This window comes from Prinia subflava, chromosome 19 (assembly GCF_021018805.1).
Source record: "Prinia subflava isolate CZ2003 ecotype Zambia chromosome 19, Cam_Psub_1.2, whole genome shotgun sequence".
Lineage (NCBI taxonomy): Eukaryota > Metazoa > Chordata > Aves > Passeriformes > Cisticolidae > Prinia > Prinia subflava.
This window is the reverse complement of record NC_086265.1, coordinates 379,187-399,678: the sequence shown is the minus strand read 5'-3', so window position 1 is coordinate 399,678 and position 20,492 is coordinate 379,187. Positions and strand designations below refer to the sequence as shown.

Genomic DNA, 20,492 nt, shown 5'->3' with positions numbered 1-20,492 from the left:
GAAAACAAGATTTTACCACAGAAGAGCAGGTGAAATGAAGAATATCAGCTAGTTCTAGCTGCTATTTTTCTTCTATGCGTAAAATGCTGATTAAAATTTGTGACATAATTTCGAGTGTAATTGGGGAACTCTTATAAAAATGCTTACATGTAATCATTTTTATTAAAATAACTAAAGTAGTAACTGCAGAAGTTTTTTCCTAGATTTGTGCAGCTCTGAGGGAACCAGTGAAACAATAATGCCTCAGTTTCCCCTGCTTGTCACTGATGAAGTAATCCCAATCCCCTGAGAGTGCCAGGTGACTTCAATCAGGGGTTTGATTGAGGCTCTGCGGACAGAAATACAGCCTGAGAGGTGTCAGCTGTGCTTGCAGGGTTTCTCTCGGTTTGGGGAGGTGTTTGAGCTGTGGCAAACACAACCCCCAAACCCCCCCCGGCCTGGCTGGGGTCCCCGGATGGGTCTGGGGTCCCCGGGTGGGTCTGGGGTCCCCGGGTGGGTCTGGGGTCCCGCCGCCCTCCCCGCACCCGGCCCCGCTCCCACCGGGCCCTGCACAGGAGAGGCGGCAGCGGGACAGAGATCGGTATCGATAGATATCAATAGATATCGATGGATATCGATAGACATCGAGAGATGTAAACAGAAATCAGGAGAGTCCAGAGCGGGACAGAGCCGGATCGTGACATCAGCGGCTCCTTCTCCTCCCACGAGGGTCTGGGCTGGGGGTGCGAGCGGGACGGGACGGGACGGGACGGGACGGGACGGGCGGAGTTCGCGGCCCATTTCAGCCCATTTCGGCCCATTTCAGCCCATTTCGGCCCGTTCCGGCCCGTCCCAGCCCGGCCAGGCGCCGTTCCGCCCGTAGGAAGCGCCTTTCCCCGCCAGCGCAGCTCCAGCTGCCTGCAGGCTCTGCCGGGGGAGAGGAGTGCAGGGGAAGGGCAGCCACGGGGGAAAGTTGCGAACCAGAGCTTTTCTTTTCGGCGCACAGCGGAACAGAGGTGTTTGATTTCTTCCCGGGAACAGCACAACTTCGGGGTTTGGCGCACACTGCTGGGAATTCTCCTCCGGTCACGGTACTTTGTTCGGAGTTAAATGAAGATATCGAGGGGTGAAGCGAGAAAACACTACTCGGAGGGTCTGAAGGATCTTTTGCCACCACTGAAGGAATGGACTTTTTGAACCTGCATGGAAAATGTCCTTTTTAATACCAGAAGTCGCAAAGGAAAACTTATGATTGAAATCTTACAGGAATTTGATTTCAGCTGTACTTTTAACCTTAAATAGACCATGGAGAGTTTGTTATCTCTACTCTATTGCCATTATTCTTTGCTGATTTTGTTTCAGCAAAAATATCAGGTAATATTCTGAATGTGGTCAGTGCTGGGATGTGCTTGGATTCCTCTTAGCAAGTTTTGCCTCACCGTGTCTCATTCTGTAATGTTTTATGTGCAGGTATACGGAAACTATTCCCAGCTTCCCAAACACCCAGGTAAGGAACGCTCTATTTACATTTTATGGCAATGTACTTAAATACTTATTTGCTTTTTTGGCAGTTTGCTTTTTTAAAAGAATTTCCTTAGTATCCCCAAAGAAGCTGAGCCCATGTGTGGATGTTAGCTCTGTATTAAAGATGTAATATCCAAATTATCAGACTGCCCCACTCATTGTGAGTTCAGTACCCTACCCGCTGAATATTCTGAATAGGAGCACGTTTGGAGAAAAATGGCTTGTATTGGATGTATGGAAAAGTCCTACATACACTTGTTTGCCAGCACTTTCCTTGAGTGCAAGTTTCTGAATCAAATCTCCACATGGGCTATTTTATTTTTTCCCCTCGATGTTCAGCATTTTCGATTCAATGATCTGCAGTTGGATGTCCCAGCACTTTGCAGTACTCAAGTCCTCTCCCCTCCTCCCAGCCTTCACACCCGGGTTTTAATCAGATACAGAGCAGATTAAAGATTTCTCATCTGTTTCCAATGTAAAAACAACCTCAGAGCTCACAAGGGTTTGTGTGTGTAAGTGCAGAATTCTTCTGTTTATATAAATAGTTTAACCTCAAGCCTCATGGTGGTGTACAAGTACAGTTTTACTGCTTTTCCAGTACATGTATTGCTTTGTGCTTTTCAGTTTTAACCACACGGAATTATTCTGAAGTAAAACACAGCGATGGGGAAAGGCCACGGCTGTTGAAGGAGTAGCTTCAGCCTCATTCATTGCTTTTGCTCCACCTTTGCTCAAAACCAAGAAAAGGAGCCCTATTTCCCAAAATGAGGGTCCCTGGCTGATGGAGCAAAAGAGGAAAGCCCTGGGTGCGTTCCTCAGCCCGGTTTGGGGGTGTGCAGCCCTCCTGCCCCGTTCCCAGCCCGGTTTGGGGGTGTGCAGCCCTCCTGCCCCGTTCCCAGCCCGGTTTGGGGGTGTGCAGCCCTCCTGCCCCGTTCCCAGCCGGGTTTGGGGGTGTGCAGCCCTCCTGCCCCGTTCCCAGCCGGGTTTGGGGGTGTGCAGCCCTCCTGCCCCGTTCCTGCCCCGTTCCCAGCCCGGTTTGGGTGCAGGGTGTGTGCTCTGCTGCCCAGGGTGCTGCCTGCCTTCCAACCAGGCTGCAGCAAACCCTGGCCTCTCTTCTGAACCCTTGGTTCTCTTCTCTTCTTGCCTCTAGAAAGGATTTTGCTTTCAGGGCGACACGGATTTGCTTCCAGAGGCGCTGGCTGAGTTTGGGGTGCCTGGAATGTTCAGCTGAAGTTCTGTGTGTGCCTGCTGAGGGTCCCTGTCCCCGGGGCTGGCAGAGTCCTTGTCCTTGCGTTGGCAGCTGTGCCCGTCTCTGCCTCCCAAGGAGGGGGAGAGTCACAGAACCCCGTCCATTTCCAGGACACATCCCCACCTTGAACAGCCCTGTTTGTGCTCTGTTCCCTCCTGGAGGGAAAACCTCTATGACAACGGCAAACATTTAGTTAGGTGGGCTAAGAATAGATCCTGAATTAATGAATCCAATTATGAATCATTTGTCAGATATCTCTGGTATAGTTGACTTTGGAAGCAAGTCTGAGCAGTTCTTGTATCCTCACAAGGCGCAGAACTTTTAGTTCTGTTTCCTCAGATCTGCAATTGCTTGTTGAGGAGTTTGGCAATTTTATCAACTTTGCATTCAAAATAAAGAAATAAATCTTAGGCTCCCATCTGTGTCACACCTCAAACTGTACCATGAGGATGGAGGTTGTCTCAGTGCTCTCCAGGGTGGGCCTTAGGCACTTGAACAAAGTTTTTGCACCTTCATATCCATGGCACAGAAATCTGGTGTGTGTCCAGGACATGGAAATGCCAAGAAGTGTCAAACAGGCAGACTGGTTTGGTCTCGGAGGTGAGGAGAGGTGTGGGGTGAATGCAGGAGCCAAAGGACCTGCTCCTGACTTGGGTTAATTTGCACATTAGGTGTGGGGAGATTTTGTGGTGTTTGCTGAAGTGGGGTTTAACAAACTTTGTCATCTTCACTCCCCAGTCTCTTGAAAGATTGCTTGGGAATGAAAAATGATTGTGGGGCAGAGAACAAGAGATATGGTGTAAGAGGAATCCTTCTCTCTCTGTCCCTGTTATCCTGTGTGTCGTCCCCACCTCTCCCCCCCAGAGAAAAGCACCTCAGACCAGCAGGATGATGTTCCATGATGGTGCACTCATGGAAAAACTTCCGTGTGTCTGTATCCAGTCATCCAAGCTTTCTTAGCTGTAGGGCACACTAAATTTATTTCATCACATCTGATTAAATTAATTGTTTTGAAAATAAAGGGTTTCTTGCAGCTTGCAAGATAGTAAGAAATTACAATTCATGTTTTCCTACACTATTAATGCTCTACCCTTAAAATAAAATTATCTTAACAGAAAATTTGGTTGTTTTGGCCTGCTTCTGGTTAAGTGACCCAATGTCCCAAAATTTGTTCAAACTTTGGTGAATCACACCCTGCAGACAGAAATGCCAGTGGAAACCTGCAGGTGTTTGCCCTTGTCAGCTTCTCCACCTGCTGCTAAGGAGAACTTAATGATGGCAAACAAAACTTTTCCACAGCCCCCAAGGGCTGTTCTGGGTTTGGGGTGGTGGAGAAGGTCCTGGGGAGAGCTGGTGCCTGATGGGGAGGTGGGAGCTCCTCCATCTGTGGCTCAGTGCTCTGGAAGCTCTTCTCCCAGGAAAATCAAACTCCCTGGATGCCTCCAGTTACCTCTGGAGGAAGCAGGAGCTGTGATATTTGCTGCAGAGGCTGAACATTCCCTCGTGCGTTCCTATCCCGGTGCTTTGGGCTGCCCAGCACGTGCTGGAAATCCAAGCAAAATCTGGAAATCACTCTTGAATGGCTCCTCAGCTGTTACTTCAGTGAGTGCTGCCAGATACACCAGCGGAGATTTAGTCAGAGATTGTTACACATTTTAAGTGCAATTAAAATGGAAATCAGTTGGGATTTAAAAGCAGGTTTTCTGCAGTGGTTAATCAGTGATATGGCTTTAATCTGCTCTGCTGCTTTGATTTATGATCTCGCTTGTGTGCCACGCTTGATTTGCATAAAATATTTTGGTTTACTTAACCTTTTGACCTCTTTTATGGTTGTTTTCTGTGGAGACTTGTTACATACCTTGTTGATCTTTTATTTAACAATCTTTTAACCTGTGTTTCTTGAAAGGGTTCAAAGTCCTGGCATCAGCTTCCCATTACTGGCCATTGGAGGATGTGGATGGAATTCACGAGTTTCGGGATACAAATGGAGGTAGACAGAGCATTCCCTGACAATGGCAATAGCACAGCTACCTGTGCCTGGCTGGGATTAGAAGGGCAGCAGGAGATAAGAAAGGGGTTAACTTTTGAAGCTCAGAGGTTGAGATTTTCTTCCCAGTTAATGTTTCTGCAGGGCTCCGATATCCAAATGATGTTGTATTTGTGAGCTGATTTTTATGGAGCATTCTCCGAGGTTTTATGGGCTGTCTGCGCACTGCTGAGGTTATAAAGAGAAAAGGTTTATGATCCAAAGAGTCATTGAAATCACATTGTTATTAGTTGCTTTGGTACATGCACAGCATGCTCTAGTACACCCGGGGTCTGAGATCTCTGGCTCTGCCGGCAGGGAAGATTTCTCTTTCTGTTTGATTTTGGAAGGAGTTAAATGCCCAAGCTCCTCAAGCACTTTTGAACATTGCATGTAGTGTCTGCAAAAAGCAAAGTGTAAGCTCTCTGCTGGATACCTCTCGCTCATTTTTATCTGCTTTTGGGTATTTCCTTAAGGGCAGTATTGCAGCATGAGTTCATATTAATTCAATTCTCTTTCCAACTGGGAAAATCAGGAGAGATTTGCCGAGGCAAAGCTCTCACTGACTTGCCAGAGTCAGTTGTCAGGACTGTGGGTCCCAGGGGGAATGACCCTGAAGGGCTTTTGGGGGGTGTGGGGTGCAGTGAGGGAGCCCCACCAGCCCCTCTGGCCCCTCACAGTTCAGGCCCTGCAGGGCTGCTCCTCCCAGAGATGTTCAGCTGAGCTCTGCCTCCCTCTGAGGCTCACAGGCCCCTCAGTGATGTCCTCATGAGCTGTTTTTTCTCTGCTGGCACTTGGCAATTCCAGCCTGTGCTGGTGTGCATTCCTCACACAAAGCCCGCTGTGTGTTCCCCAAACCTGTGTGCCAAATATCAATCTCTGCTCCTAAGTGGGGGAAAGATCTATAAATATCTAAATCCATTATTGTAGAGGTGTTATGTATTTTAAGCCTAAACTTTGACCTATCTTTCCACAAAATTTCTGAAAGGAATGAAATTGCCTGACCAGAAATATATCTGGGCAATATTCTGCTTCCATTAGGAGCTGATGGCAGCATTCCTACTGACTTCAATAGAATGATAATTTGGCTTGCAGAAGTTGCCACATAAGTTCTCTCAAAGTGTGTTAAAGTAATTTTCTGACCTGGACTTCATGTGGTCTCAAAAGGAGTCAAGTGCTGCATATCTAGCACTGTTCTGGTAATCACGTTACAGCAAAGTTGTTTTGAAAGTGCTCGGAAATGATATATATAAAATACAGCTCCTGGAAAAGGACAATTGATGTTAGATTGTTTTTCAATTTTTAAAAATTTTATTTCAGCGAAATCCAGAAATATTTGCAGTATCTTGGAAGAGAGGAAGCAGAGCAGATGAGGTTCCTGATCCTGCAGACCTTCACTTGCAGGAAAGGGACTGGCTCACAGGAGCAATCTCTTTTGACTCCTGTTATGACAGGGTGTTAAAGAAATTTATAAATGAGGCAGCTGCAGGACTTTGCTGAAAAATTTGGTGGATTTTGTCTTACAATTACTTGCAGGGGATGCATCAGCAGCCAGAGGTGTTTGTCTCTGCAGTGCAGTTCTGACAGTGCTGAGTTCTCTCTTCAGCGTTGCACTGGATGGCTCAGATCCCTCTCAGTTGCTTATATTGTGCCTTATCAGACACAGATATTATTTCAGCTGCTTCCAGCAGAGGCTTTATGTATCTGATATTTCACTTTGATATACAAGAAAAGCGTTCTTTATTGTTGTAATCTACTCCAGGTGACAATTTGCTTGGTTTTGGTTCCATTCTGATTACACAACTCTTCTGTTTATTGCAGTCTGTCTTGTTTTTCCACTCATCATATCATGCAATTACTTTCATTCCATGTTTCTCCTCTTAAATCCGTGAAGCATCATAATCTGTCTGTCATGTTAATCCATTTTATTTGTTGAAGTCATTGTGTGTGAAGCCAGATTTATATCTCTCAAAGCATCCGTGTGGTGAGAGGGTGTCAGCAAATTCATGTTTTGGAAATCTCAGCACTAGAAGCAATTGAAGGGAAACAATCAGCTCAAAATATAGCAAATAAAAAGAAAGTGGCCATGCTCAGGTTTTTCATCTGACCCCTAGTTTTCCGTGCATTTTTATCTGGAGGTTTTAGTGTGTGTGTTTTTCTTTTCCTAAGAGCATTTGTCTTTTTGTTCTGTGAGCTCAATTGGTCTAAATCCCAAATCAATGTCTCTCCATCTACTTTCATGGGCTTTTCATCAGGCTTTATTTGCCTGCCCAGGGCAAACAATTACAGAGTGCAAGATACTATTAAATTTTCAAAATCGGGAAAAAAATATTAGAGAATAAAACTTTATTGTCAGACATAAAGAAGTTGGAGGTTTTCTTATATTTGGATGGAGTTTGTTGTATTTTGATTTGTGCCCACTGCTCTGATCTGCTCACTGGGTACAAATAAGGAGGGCCTGGCCCATCTTTCCATCTCCAGCTGAGAACTTTCACAAATTGATCAAAGCCCTGGGCCCTCAGCTCCCGTGGCTCTCTCAGCCTCTCCTGGCCCTGCCCAAGGTGTCCACGTCTCCTCCCTGGGGAGCCAAAACTGCACCACTACAATGATTTTTATTACACCTGCAGCAGTCCTTGCCAACAGGAATGTATTTCATAGCCCTTCATCTGCAGCTGGATTTTTTACAGTTTTTTTCTTAGTAACTGAAGAAAACATTCTTTTAAAAGTGGCATGCATTTCCCTGAGCAGGTGAAGCTCCTCAGAAGGGCTTGTGTGATAAATGTAAAGGCCACCCCTCACCAAATCTGTGATTTGTGCTGTGCTGAGAGATATGAACTGGCTGGTTCATTACTGATTGTGTTTATTCATTGTTTTGCTTATTTGCTTATTTTCTTTTGTTGTTCCACCCAGCTCTAAGAACCCACAACTTCACTGTGCTTCCTTCCCATAACTCTACCTTTGTAAATACCAATGACTCTGCCTACTCTAACTTCTCTGCAACTGTAGGTGAGGAATTACTCTTTTTTTTTGTTCTGCATTTGTCAGGCGTGGATGGTTCTTGTAACGTTGGATTCAGAGTTAACTCTGAGTTTTGGTTCAAGTGATCGTGTGGTAAAAGTGTTTAGTATTATTATTATTGTTGTTGTTACACTGTCATACTTCCTTGGAAAAGTGCCCTGCAAGGTTACCTGGATTGCTGCAATTCTGGGAGAGGCATCCCTGTGGGAATCCCATGGGAGGGTGGCCCCCAGGCATCCTCCAAAACCTTAAAAGAAATTCTATTTGGCTTAAAAGAAAGAGATGGCATTTCAGAGGAACATATCAGAATAAACAGGGTAATTTTTTTCTTGTCTTTCAAGGCTAAAATGGAAAAGAAGCCCTCTGTTTTTCACTGTTTTATAATAGTTTTTAGGGGACACATTAAGAAAGACAAATGCAAGCAGACTTGCAAAGCCTGGAAGTGAGATGTTATCAGTCAGGACAACTTTGGTTACCATGATGATTTATTTGGGATTTTTTTCTTATGTTTTTTTTGGTTAGTTTTTTCTTGTTGTGGGGTTTTTTTATTAGTGGTGGTGTTTTTTTGGGGTTTTTTGAGAAACACATCTATCTGTATATGTTATTTTATTTATTTATTTAAACATCCACACAGTAGGAGATCAAAGGAAGAACAGCAAATGACAACTCCCAGGCAGCCTGGAAGCCAGTTACAGCTACAGCAGCTCAAAGCCCCTCAATTTCAGTAATTGCATTTGTGCTGTGTGGGTGCAAGTGAAATACGACCTCGTGCCCACTTTACCTTAGGTATTAACTCACATCAAACTGTCAGAAAACCTGACCTGAGGAGAAGGATGGAAATGGTAAAACTGTCACTTGGGCTGCTCACACAGTAAGAATTTTATATTGGAATACTAAACCCACTATTTTTTTACTCTCTAACAGTAAGAGCATACTGGCAAATGGGAGCTCTATTAATGATGAACTTCAAATGACCCTAATTCCTTTCAGTCCTCTCTTATCTGCTTTATAGACCATTTGCATAGTTCTCACGTAATAAAATATATTCAATAGGAACATTATAGAGAGTGACACCAATGGCCAGGGAAGGGCTATAGGAACAGAAATGCTTTACCTTATGGGAATTTCCCTGGACAGATGAATTCATAATTCATGTGCCTTGAGAAGAACTTAAAAATGCTTGATTTACACCATAATAAACACTCACATTTTGAAAAGGAACTGAATTTTATCTGTCAGTTGGAGGCAGGACTTGGTGGTTCTTCCTCAAAGAGAGGGGAAGATACCTGAGAACTGATATTTAAATAAGGATTTGGGATGAACTAAGAGAACATTGAAACTTGCGTTCACTGCATTCACTCAGAAAAGGAAAATGTCTTCTCATGGCTGGAGCTCCCTCGGAGCAGCTCTTTTCAACATTCTTCCACAAGAAATCATGAAGAAGGCTCCTAACCCCAAGGTTCTGAATCTTCAGAGTCCTTGCAGAAATGCCCCCAAACAATGGTGATAACAGGAAATGCCACGTTCTGTCTGCTCCCAAACAGACAATTCAATAGTCACTGTCCTGTGCAGGCATTTTATCCCAGCAGAGTGCTCTGATGGTGATTTTGATTGTGATTTCCTATTGTTTCTATTTCATTGCTAAAATCAGTCTGGACAAATGAGAACAATTCCCCCTCATCATCTGTCAGCTGCACTCTCAGACCTTAATGAGGTTCCTGTAGTAAACAAATATCAGGTTTTGTTGTGCCAAGGGGATTCACGTGCTTTAGCTGGTAGGAGATGAATCAACAGTGCTTTTCTCTGGGAGGGAACACAGAAAATCACAAGCAAATTAGTCATTATCCACATTAGACAAAGAAATTGCCTTTCCAAGTGCCAAGGACACACAGCAAAGGATGTCTGAAGGAGATTATTTCTGTCTTCTGAGTGTACTTTGTCAAGGAAATTTCTTTGAGTTATTTTTTAGTGAAAAGTGGGGTTTGATCACCAACTTGCCCTTTCAAAAAAATGAAACAAGGAAACACTATTTTGTTACATTTTAATTGGTAAAAGAATTTCTTTACCAGCTCAGCCTAACAGTAAGGCACCTCGAGGAAGTCTCTGGCATTCAAAACTCTGGAAAGCTTAAGGCTTACTCAGATTATTTCAAAATAATCATTTTTGGTCTATAGGTTCTGTCAAACAGTCTTAGTTAACCACAGAGCTGAGTGGACATGAGTGTAATATTTCCAAACCTGAAATAAAAGAGGCATCTGTGTGGTCTTTAGAAAGACAACAAACCACTGACAAATGGAAACTGAAAGAAACTGAGCAAGCCAAAGCTGGCAAACTGAAACAAAGAACACCAAAAAGAAAATCAAACACAAAAAGTCACAAAACCATATAGCTGGAATGAGATAAACATCTGAGCTGTAGGAGTCTGTTAAAATCAATTTCCAGGAAGTTTTCCTTTATGTGAATGTTAAACTGGATTTTGCTTTTGCTTTAGATATTGTAGAAGGGATGGTGAACAAGGGAATTTACGTCACTGAGAAGAAAGGAGTCACCTTCCTCTTCTTTGGAAGCTATCGGAATTCTTGCATTAGTAATCCAGAGGCTTGTGGGCCTGAAGGTGAGAAATTCATTAATTGTGATTGACTTTTCTTTGGCTGCCAAATTATGTTATTCAATAATCATTGTTTCTTTCCTCCCTGGAATGAAATCTAAAAATCAGGCTTGGCATTTTATTGACTTTTAAAACAATTTGATTGCTGAAAATTTAGTCTTTTCTAACTGCAAATGGGATGCAAAATGAAGGGAAGGATTGTTTATTTGGTTCAAACTGCTGGAGCATTGTTGGTTTTAAAAATACTGTCTTGGTTTAAGCCAGCAGATGATCTCTCCTCAAAAGCCTTCCCGCTGTCTGTATTCTCCACATTGGAAATTTTTGATTGCACTCGGTTTTTTCATTTGAGTTTCCTCTCCCTTGCTCTCCTCAGGAGTAACATTTTCCTTTTTCTGGAAGACTCAAGACCAACAGGCCAAGCTTCTCCCTGCCTCTGGTGGAAGAGTAATTTCCAGTGGTTTCAAAATCTGCTCAAACGAAGGTGAAGGCTCTGTGGAGTTTTACACCCGTGGGAATGCAATGATGAAGTGGAAAGCAAGCTTTAGTCCACCAGGTAAAGTTTAAAACAAACCAATTTCTTTGTTATTTTGCTTTATTCTTGCAGCCAGAGGTAGTGAGAAGAGCACAACTTCAGGAAAGAGAAGTGGGTATATAAAAATAGCTACAGACCTCTGTGCTTAAGAATTCCCTTGGTGTGGGGAGGGAGAGATCAAATGCAAACTGAAAAGCAGTGATGTATTATAGAACATTTGCCATTCACTAACAGGCCTTGGATCCAGCTCCCAGTTGTGTCTGGAGTGGAGTCCTTATTGACTTCCATGGGTTCATGCATGTTTGGATGGAAACATGAGCAAAGAATTCAGATTAATCCCTGACATCTCCCAGTATATCCCCAGGCTGGTGAGCTGCTCTCCACTGCCTGCTGAATTCAGGCTTTATTTGGTAACTCTCCAGCTGCTGTTTGGTGCTTCCATGATTCTGCTTTCTGTTGAGTGTCAGGCTTTCTATGCCAAGCCATAGCATTAATAAACATTTTGGTGTATCACATATCTCACTGCTTCTATCTAAACCGTGTATTGCTGGGGAGCAGTAATATCCACTGACTGGAACAAATTCTGGTCTTTTAGTAATGCTAATGGCATTCGATAAATGTTTTCTAGCCCTAATTTGACTACCTATACATTGTTAAAATAGGACTCATGGTAGCAGTTTCCTAAACATTAATGAATAACTTTGGAAATCTTATTTTAAGAGAAAAGCTGCAAATGGCAAGAATAACTCACACATTTCTGGATTATCCAATCCAAGTGAAAATTGATATTGTGTTTTCTGCCTCTCAAGCATAACAAGGAAACTGTGAGACCTTTTGAGTAGTTTATTTGCTTGTTCTCCAGCTCTGTCAGTCTTTGCTGAGCTAAGTTTTGAGGCAGTAGTGAAGAGACCTGGAATCTTGGCCAGTAGCACTCAGCAGGTGGAATTATGGAGCTGCAGGGAGCCCAGGTTCAGACAAAGCTGGCGGGCATCCTGCCAAGGCATGGGCTTCCCCAGAGGGTGAGGATGAACGGGCACAGCGTCAGCATTCCATAATTCCCCTTTAGCCTTCCCGAGGAGCGCCGTGGCAGTGCCCCGAGCCACAGAACCCCGTCCCTCAGGGAAGCTCCGAGCGGTGCGGCCTCCCGGGCCCTGCTGTGACTGCTCCGCCTTGCAGGTCCCCACTGGACTCACGTCCTCTTCACCTGGAAGTGGCGGGAAGGGCTGAAGGTCTACGTGAACGGCACCCTGAGCAGCGCCGACCCCGACGGCAGCGTTTTCTACGACTACGGCGACGGCGGGGCCGGGCTGCTGACGGGGAGCGAGGGCGGCGCTGCCCGGCGCGCCGTCAGCGGGGCCTTCGACGAGTTCGTCATCTGGGAGCGGGCCCTGAGCGCCCACGAGGTGCAGCTCTACTTCAGGGCTGCCATCGGTGAGTGGGGCTGCCTCAGAAACGCTCAGTGTGCAGGATTGGGTTTGTTTGTTGGGTTTGATTTACACACACTGGGACCGGGCCCTGAGTGCCTGTGAGGTGCAGCTGTACTTCAGGGCTGCCATCGGTGAGTGAGGGGCTGCCACAGCATTGGGGGGCTGCCACAGAAACGCTCAGTGTGCAGGGCCTGTGTGTGTTTTACAGAGGTGCAGCTGTACTTCAGGGCTGCCGTCGGTGAGTGAGGGGCTGCCTCAGAAACGCTCAGTATGCAGGGCTTGTGTGTGTTTTACAGAGGTGCAGCTGTACTTCAGGGCTGCCATCGGTGAGTGAGGGGCTGCCTCAGAAATGCACAGTGTGCAGGGCCTGTGTGTGTTTTACACAGAGGTGCAGCTGTACTTCAGGGCTGCCGTCGGTGAGTGTGGGGCTACCACAGTGTTGGGGAGCCCCAGCTGCTGAGGGGCTGCCTCAGAAATGCACAGTGTGCAGGGCCTGTGTGTGTTTTACACAGAGGTGCAGCTGTACTTCAGGGCTGCCATCAGTGAGTGAGGGGCTGCCACAGCATTGGGGGGCTGCCTCAGAAACGCTCAGTGTGAGGGCCTGTGTGTGTTTTACACAGAGGTGCAGCTGTACTTCAGGGCTGCCGTCGGTGAGTGGGGCTGCCTCAGAAACGCTCAGTGTGCAGGGCCTGTGTGTGTTTTACACAGAGGTGCAGTGAGGGGTGAGTGAGGGGCTGTGGAGACACCGGGGGCCCAGCTGCTGAGGGGCTGCCTTACAAACACTCAGTGTGCAACACCCCACGGCTGGCCCAGCCGGGACAGGCAGCAAGGGGCTCCTGTGGGAGTCCCAGCGAGGCTCATTTGGCAGATTCACACTGAAGGTTCCAGGGACAGAAAGATCCAGATCAAAGGAATGTCCAGGGCTAAGTTTGGGGTCAGGAGCCTCTGGTCTGAACACAGGGGCAGCATGAGGGCAGGGCAAAGGGCAGTGAGCCACAGGGGACATGGGGACAGACCATCAGAGATACCACAGCCAGTGGGGAAACAGGGAAAGGAGAAACCTTCTCGAGCTAAGGACATATATGAACAACAGGGCAAGAACCACGGGCAAGAGCAAAACTGAGGTAATGAACACAGGGCTGCAGTCACCCTGGAGGAAGCCTCTCTGCTCACCCTAAGCTGTGAGGCATTCCTGAAGCCAGTGGTAGATTCCCCCAGGGCAAAGCCCTAGAAGTTTCCCTTAGAGGCTCAAGGGCCTGACACCTTGCTGCTGAACATAACCTTTACAGGCAGAAGTCGGGTGAATGTCACTGAAATACTCAGCTGTCCTTGGATGTGCAGTCTTTTTTCCTTACCTGAACTGATAATAACATTGACTCACCTTTGCTTGTGAACCAAAAAGAAATTTTGGCTGAAATGTAATAGAAAATGCAAAGAATCAGGAGTAAAACAAAGAGCCCGGGCCAGCAAACCCTGTCAGTGCCTCGATTGATGTGCAAATAAATTTTTCATTACAAGAAGGATTATTGCTGTTAAGTGTGAGTAGCAATCAGAAAACATCCATCCTGGGAGTGAAGCCATGGGGCACCTAGAACATTCTGCTTCTCTGGGAGTTTTTACTTTCATTTATTTTTACAAGTTTCCCAAGAGCTAAAGCAATTACAGCCATACCTGTGGTGCCTTTGAACCCCTGGGAACCATCTTATCACAGAATTTCTGATGTGTGCCTGGGAATGAGAATGTCTGTGTTTGTGACCCCCCAGGTTTGATTACACCAATCAAGTATGTACAAAATGTATTTTATAAAAAAATGAAAGTGTAAGCTAGTTCATGTAGAATTGGAGTTACTGAAAAAGAAAAACCTCCTCCTGTGGGTATTTAATGAAGTTATCTCTCTGATTTGCCACAAAAAAATGTAGGAATTCCGCTTAAGTTTTTTTCATTTTAAAATATGTTTCCTTTGACAGTTGTCAAAACTTCTGATCGGGAGGAGTATTCATTTGGTAGTCATTTGATACAGGAAATAACTCTAAAATCTTTAAAAAGTTTATAATGCTCTGGTCATGGTGGAAAAAATGCTTTTGTATTTGGCTGTTGCATCTTTGACAACAATCGAGGGTTACTAAAACACTGTCCAGCTCAAAGCTGCCATTAATCACACCCTGATTAATGCAGCTCCAGAAGAATGTTCTGCTGCTAAACCCAAGAGCAGCAGATTTTCAAACTGTCCCAGCTCACCAATATGTGTGTCCTGTTCCACTGCCAGGGAAGTATTAAATAAATACAGAGAGAGCTCTTTCTAGGCCCCTGAGTGCTTGTGAGCCCTCAGCACTGCCCCTCGGACCCCTCCAGGTCCCATCTCCCCATGCCAGACCCTTCCCACTGAACCAGTCCTGTTCAGGGCTCCAGCTCCCCTCCTTCCCTCGGGACTGCGCTTTGGGAAGGTCTCCCTGGGGCTCCAGATCTCTGATTGCTGGACAGAAACGTTTGGAGCTCCCTTCTGAAACCCTGCTGAAAGTGCTGGGCCCTCCAGTTCTGCTGAAGGTCAATTTTTTAGGAGTTGTACAGAATTTTGCCTGCATCCCACCTCTAATCCCTGCTGATTTTTAGGAGGCTGCATAGCAAACTCCTTAATTTATACCTTGAGATGTTCATGCCGTGAGCTTCTGTGAGTTTGCTGCAATTTTCATGGCATTAATTGTTGTGTTGATAGTTTACTTTCCTAAACTCCTAGTTCACAGGTTTTTCAGTGTCATGTAGAACTATCAGAATGCTGTGAAGAATAAATGTATTTTATTTCAATTGAAAGTGGAGCCAGATGTGTGTTTTCTAGGGGCTTAGGAATTCAAATGTAAAGGGATGCCAGGTATATATTTTTTAATCAGTCAGAATAAGGCTGTGTTGCTACAGTATTGCAAATAAATAAAATCCACAGAACAGCAAATCTGTTGCTTTCAGTTAGAACTGATTCAGCCTGAGGTGGGAATATATATAAAATTATGTATCTGATATAAAAAATTTGTATTTGTTAACACTCTCATTTGTGTTTGTATTTCTCCAGGTGTGCAAGTTCTGCTTTCTTCAACACTTCCATGGTCTCTGATGACAACCACTGCAAACCCCGTGGTAGGACAGTGTTCAGAACTCTTTTCCACAATGGCAGAATGTGCATAAATCATGTAGTTACAGACCCTCCTCCCTGCCTAATTTTCTGTAATGGTATTTATTTTCGTACCTCAATTTTAATGCTTTTGGATATGCATAGGCAGAAGTTTCAGCCCCTATGGGAAGATGAGAGCACAAAGAAAATTCATTGTTAAATAAAATAGTTACTATATTTAAAAAGGAAAAAAAAAGTAACAACTTCTGAAGGATTGCTATTAACTTTGAAAATACAGGAGGTTAGAATCTCCTCCCTCTCCTCCCTCTCCTCCCTCTCCTCCCTCTCCTCCCTCTCCTCCCTCTCCTCCCTCTCCTCCCTCTCCTCCCTCTCCTCCCTCTCCTCCCTCTCCTCCCTCTCCTCCCTCTCCTCCCTCTCCTCCCTCTCCTCCCTCTCCTCCCTCTCCTCCCTCTCCTCCCTCTCCTCCCTCTCCTCCCTCTCCTCCCTCTCCTCCCTCTCCTCCCTCTCCTCCCTCTCCTCCCTCTCCTCCCTCTCCTCCCTCTCCTCCCTCTCCTCCCTCTCCTCCCTCTCCTCCCTTCTCCCCACTGGCTGTATGGATAGTTTGGGATCATTTGGGGTAGTTTGGGGTAATTTGGGATAATTTGGACGTTCAGTGCTGGCTGTGTCTCTGCTGCAGCTCCCCAACGCCTACCAGCCCATCATCTCGGCGCTGAGCCAGGACAGGGGCAGCTCCCGGAGCCCGAGCTCGGCGCTGGGGCGCCTGCAGAACGTGTCCTCCAGCCTGCCGCACCAAGCCGTGTCCGAGCACACGGCCCTGAGCCTGGCCCAGGTGAGCGCGGCCTTCCTGCACAGCCTGCAACACCCCGGGCAGCTCTGAGAGCTTTTGCTGTGTCCCGATAACATAAAGTTAGCCTGCTGGAAAGTGCTGGGCATCTAATTCCCTGATTTCAGCGGGCTGCGAAGCCATTATTGCAGTAATCAGCTCTGGCCTCGCTGCTGATTGTTCCCCTAAGCCTGAGGGTAATTCCAGAGTGACAAGGGCGCTTCACTCAGACAAAAAATACAAATAAACCTTCTGAAAACGACAGGAACAGCAATTGAGAGACTGTGTTAAAAGCTTAGTATTTGCAAACTCTAAAGCTTGGATTTCACGGATCACAGTTTAATATGTAGCGAAAGCCCTTCTAAAAAGCTTTAATACGTTGTTTCCTTTGTTTTCCTGAAAAATTTGTGTGGGCTCTACATTGCAAATGGAACAGCATCCTGCCAGACCGTCCCTGCTTCCCACATAATTCCAGCTGCTGTTTGGGGGCTCATTGCTGCTGTCTGCTGCTGCTTTGTGTGCCATGACAGTGATTTGCACACAGAAATGTGGGACATGATTATCTCTAGCAGAGCTATTTTGGGACGTAAATACAAGAGAGTCCTGATCATAGCACCGACTCTGTCATTTGCCTGATTGATGGTGAGGCTTTGTATTGTCTGCAGCTAATTCTCTGACAGACAGGCACTGAGCACGCGTGTGATTTTCTGTAAAGCTATCTCTGCCTGATTGTCATACGCCTCACAGCACAAGGAAATTTGATTTAAGTGATATGCAATAAACTTTCTGATTACTGACCCACGTTTATAATGAATTGCTTCTGACAAATCTGACTTGGTTGTTATGTGGTGTCTTCCACATTTCAAAGTGGAACTTCACTACATTTGTTCTCTGAAGGCTTTTTAACAGATAAGTTTAAGCTGGAAACATAGTTGGTTTTTTTTTTAATTTTCAGTGCAATTTTCTGTGCTCCCCTTTCTCCCTGTGTGTGTGCACATCAGCAGGATTTCTGTGCTCCCCTTTCTCCCTGTGTGTGTGCACATCAGCAGGATTTCTGTGCTCCCCTTTGATTTCCTGTGCTCCCCTTTCTCCCAGCACTTCCGCAGGGCTCCCCAGGGCTGGTGCTGGGTTTTGCTGGGCCCTGGGACGGTGCTGAGCCACCCTGGCAGTGCCCAGGGCCAGGCTGGACAGGACAGCCTGGGACACTGGAAGGTGTCCCTGCCCACAGAAAAGGGGCTGGAACGAGATGGTTTTTAAGGTCCCTTCCCACCCACTCCCCTCGGTGATTCTACAGATGTCAAAGGAGTTTAGATAAAGCAGGAGAATAAGTTCACTTTGGTCTGAGTCCCAGTGTTAGCTCAGCTGTAATGTCTGCACCTTGGGGTGGTGGGGCTTCCAATAAAATAACTTACCCTGAGAAGTCACCACACAGAACGGGGTGAGGGTGCTGGCAGAGAGATGGATCTGTGACTGGAATGGAAATGGGCTTGTCATCTTAACATAAACCTGACAACAATCCCAGCAGGGATCTGCCCTGGATCCTCACCAGGAGGTGTAGGTGATTAATAAATAATCAGGTTTTATTTGTCTTTTAGGCATTTTTAAAAGCTATTGAAGACTTTATGCTACTGTCCAACTGGATTGATGGACCAGAGGTAAGACAAGTGGGCTTAGATTTGTGATTTCCTTCAGTTGCATAAATTTACATGGATGACAACAGCACTGCTTGTCACTATTATTTTGTTTTCTGGGGCTTTTTGGCACTATGACTTATTTCATCATCTGTCATTGATGAAATACCTGCAGAGTGAATCCAGAAATTTCCTGAGTTTTTGCTTGAATCTTAAGAAAGCACAGATTTCAGAAGAGAGAGCTCTTAAACTGAGAGAAGGAGAAGCTAAAGCACAGGGGGGTCTTCATTTTAGGCAATGAAGCCTAGAATGCTCATAAGACAAAAGGATGTCTAATTGATTTAAGTTCTTAGCTTAATCTTAGCAAATCCTTGATCGTGTCTGGTGTAAATGGATTTCAGATAAAATAGATTTCCTTTTCACTGAAACATGCATCAACTCTGAGATTTTATGGATCAAGTTTCAACCTGGAGGGTTAAAGTAGCATTTATACTGAGGAGCATTTGAACAAAGATGACAGAAAGGCCAAGCTGTAGTGTCTCAGCTTGCGTTCCAAGAAAGATCTGGTACCAATCTTTATATATTGTCCAAAAACTCGTGCACAGTTGTTGGCCTCACCCTGCTGACTCCTGCGTGTAACTGGGTACAGGATGCTGCAGTCAGATGCTGATGGGGGCAGCGGTGGTTTGGAGCTGTTGTGTAACACACAGCGTTTGGGGTGGCACCAGCTGCAGAAGGGTTTTATCCCCTGGCCTGGGCAGGGGTTTCGGGGCGGGTGCAGCCCAGCAGAGCCGGTCCCTGCTGACAGCCCTGTGTGTCCCGCAGAGCCCGGCCGTGTTCGGCAGCCTCGTGCTCACCATCGACACCGTCATGGCTCACCTGGCCCTCAACCTGGACGGGGACTCGCCGCCGCTGACCCTCGAGGGCTCCTCGTCCGTGGCAGGTGGGGCTGGGCAGAGCTGCTCCCTGCCAACCCTGCTGGGCCTGCACCTCTCCCCTGCCAGCAGAGGAAAGCAAACCCCGGCCTTTCCCCCTGGGGATGCAACCCCAGTTTTACTTGCAGGAAGATGTCCCTGCAGTCAGGCTGGAGGTGACGGCTCTGGCGGTGCTTGAGCTTCCCTGAGGTTATCTGGGGAGGAATGCAGAATAACTGCTGTGTGTGAAGGATTGAGTAATGCTGTGCTAATAAAGGGCCTACAGCTCATATGCAGCCCGTGGAGGTTTGGGTGCTACAAAATATCTTTACAAGAGTTTTGCAAGAGACTGAAAATAATAGGAATAGTTTTGACCTTTTGGAGAATTTTATTTTACTGCTGGTTAGCATCTTTAGATCAGACCCTGATTTCATCTGCATCTTTGGATGCTACAGGTATCAAAGGTGTTTTATCTGTTCTGGCTGCCTGCTTTGCCTTGCTGAGACCCCTTTGAGGGCTGAATAACCTGAGCAGTCCCCAGAACCATCCATCACTGCCTGGATCTCTTGCACACTGGGATTCTCACGTGCAGGACTGAAATAATGCCTGCAAATGCCAGTGCAAGAGTGCTGCTGAGCTGCTCCTGCCCTGGGAAGCTGTCTCTGGGCCTGGGGAGGTGATCCATGCTGTAATAACTGCACAAACCACCTGCTCTGCCAGAAGGAGTCAGAGCTAAAAGGCAGTTTTGGACGTGGGGGATTTACCATATTGTCTGCAAACATCTGGGCTTTAAATACAAGAGGTGCAATAGCTCTTAGGGAAGTCTGGTTCAACAGCCAGGGAGGTGCAGAGGCTGTTGATTTGCTGATGTTTTTGTTTGGGTTATCACACAGATTACGCTGTGCTCAAAATGCATCCTCAGAGCCTGAACGTGTCCCACTATCGATTTCCATCTCGAGGGCAGAGCTATATTTCCATTCCCAGTGAAGCCTTCCATGGAAAAGGTAAGGAAAAGATTAAGGAGAGAAGTGGACTCGTGTGCACAGGGTATCCAAAAATGATTTTGCTTTAGAACAGGTTTTGGTTCACTTTATTTTTCTGAGTAACTGATTTGATCCCTGTGGTTTGCACTCAGCCTGAGGAAGCAGCAGTAGTCCTGTCATACTAATGAGCAATTAATGTGCTGGAGTTTTCACATTCGTTGAATTAATATTGAATAATAAATCTGAGCAACAGAGACCGAAGCCATTTAATCCTGACGCATTTTTACATCAGAGAAGCCATAACTTTATATATATATATATTTAAATATCTGGTTATCTTTAAGAAAATCTAGGATGTCAGATCAGGTATTATCTATCCCTTCATGCAAAACTGGTCTTTTATATAAAATTAAACTATAAAGTGACAAATTTAAGCAATAGCAGCTACAAGAACAGAATGAACATAGACTACAGTCCTGGCAAAAAGGCAGAACTCAGAAATCCATACCTATGCAAAAATTTAAAAAATCTTGAAAAGAAGCATGGCTAAATTCTGCACCTTTAGTCAAGACTCTAAAATAATGATGTTTGAAGTTAATTATCTATGTTAACTCTGAGACTGAGGGAACCCATTTACAAAAGCATCTACCTCCATCC

At 45.7% G+C, this 20,492-nt stretch overlaps 1 protein-coding gene across 8 annotated transcripts in view; it reads left to right on the top strand.

The window, feature by feature from the left end:
* The first annotated feature begins 491 nt into the window (after positions 1-491).
* The window catches only part of ADGRD1 (adhesion G protein-coupled receptor D1), a 116,529-nt gene continuing 96,528 nt past the window's right edge, over positions 492-20,492 (top strand). For 3 of the 8 annotated variants that reach the window (XR_010082673.1, XR_010082672.1, XM_063415596.1), the window contains exons 1-12: positions 506-1,353; positions 1,450-1,486; positions 4,659-4,742; positions 7,689-7,784; positions 10,288-10,410; positions 10,778-10,957; positions 12,113-12,367; positions 15,425-15,489; positions 16,161-16,313; positions 17,903-17,962; positions 18,764-18,881; positions 19,746-19,856. Coding sequence is in view for 6 of the 8 variants with exons in the window: in XM_063415596.1 (XP_063271666.1) it covers positions 1,285-1,353; positions 1,450-1,486; positions 4,659-4,742; positions 7,689-7,784; positions 10,288-10,410; positions 10,778-10,957; positions 12,113-12,367; positions 15,425-15,489; positions 16,161-16,313; positions 17,903-17,962; positions 18,764-18,881; positions 19,746-19,856 (1,351 nt within the window). In the remaining 2 variants the exon portion in view is untranslated. Of the gene's footprint in view, positions 1,354-1,449; positions 1,487-4,658; positions 4,743-7,688; positions 7,785-10,287; positions 10,411-10,777; positions 10,958-12,112; positions 12,368-15,424; positions 15,490-16,160; positions 16,314-17,902; positions 17,963-18,763; positions 18,882-19,745; positions 19,857-20,492 lie in introns of all 8 variants that reach the window. The other 5 variants (XM_063415600.1, XM_063415599.1, XM_063415601.1 and 2 more) reach the window with 5 other exon arrangements.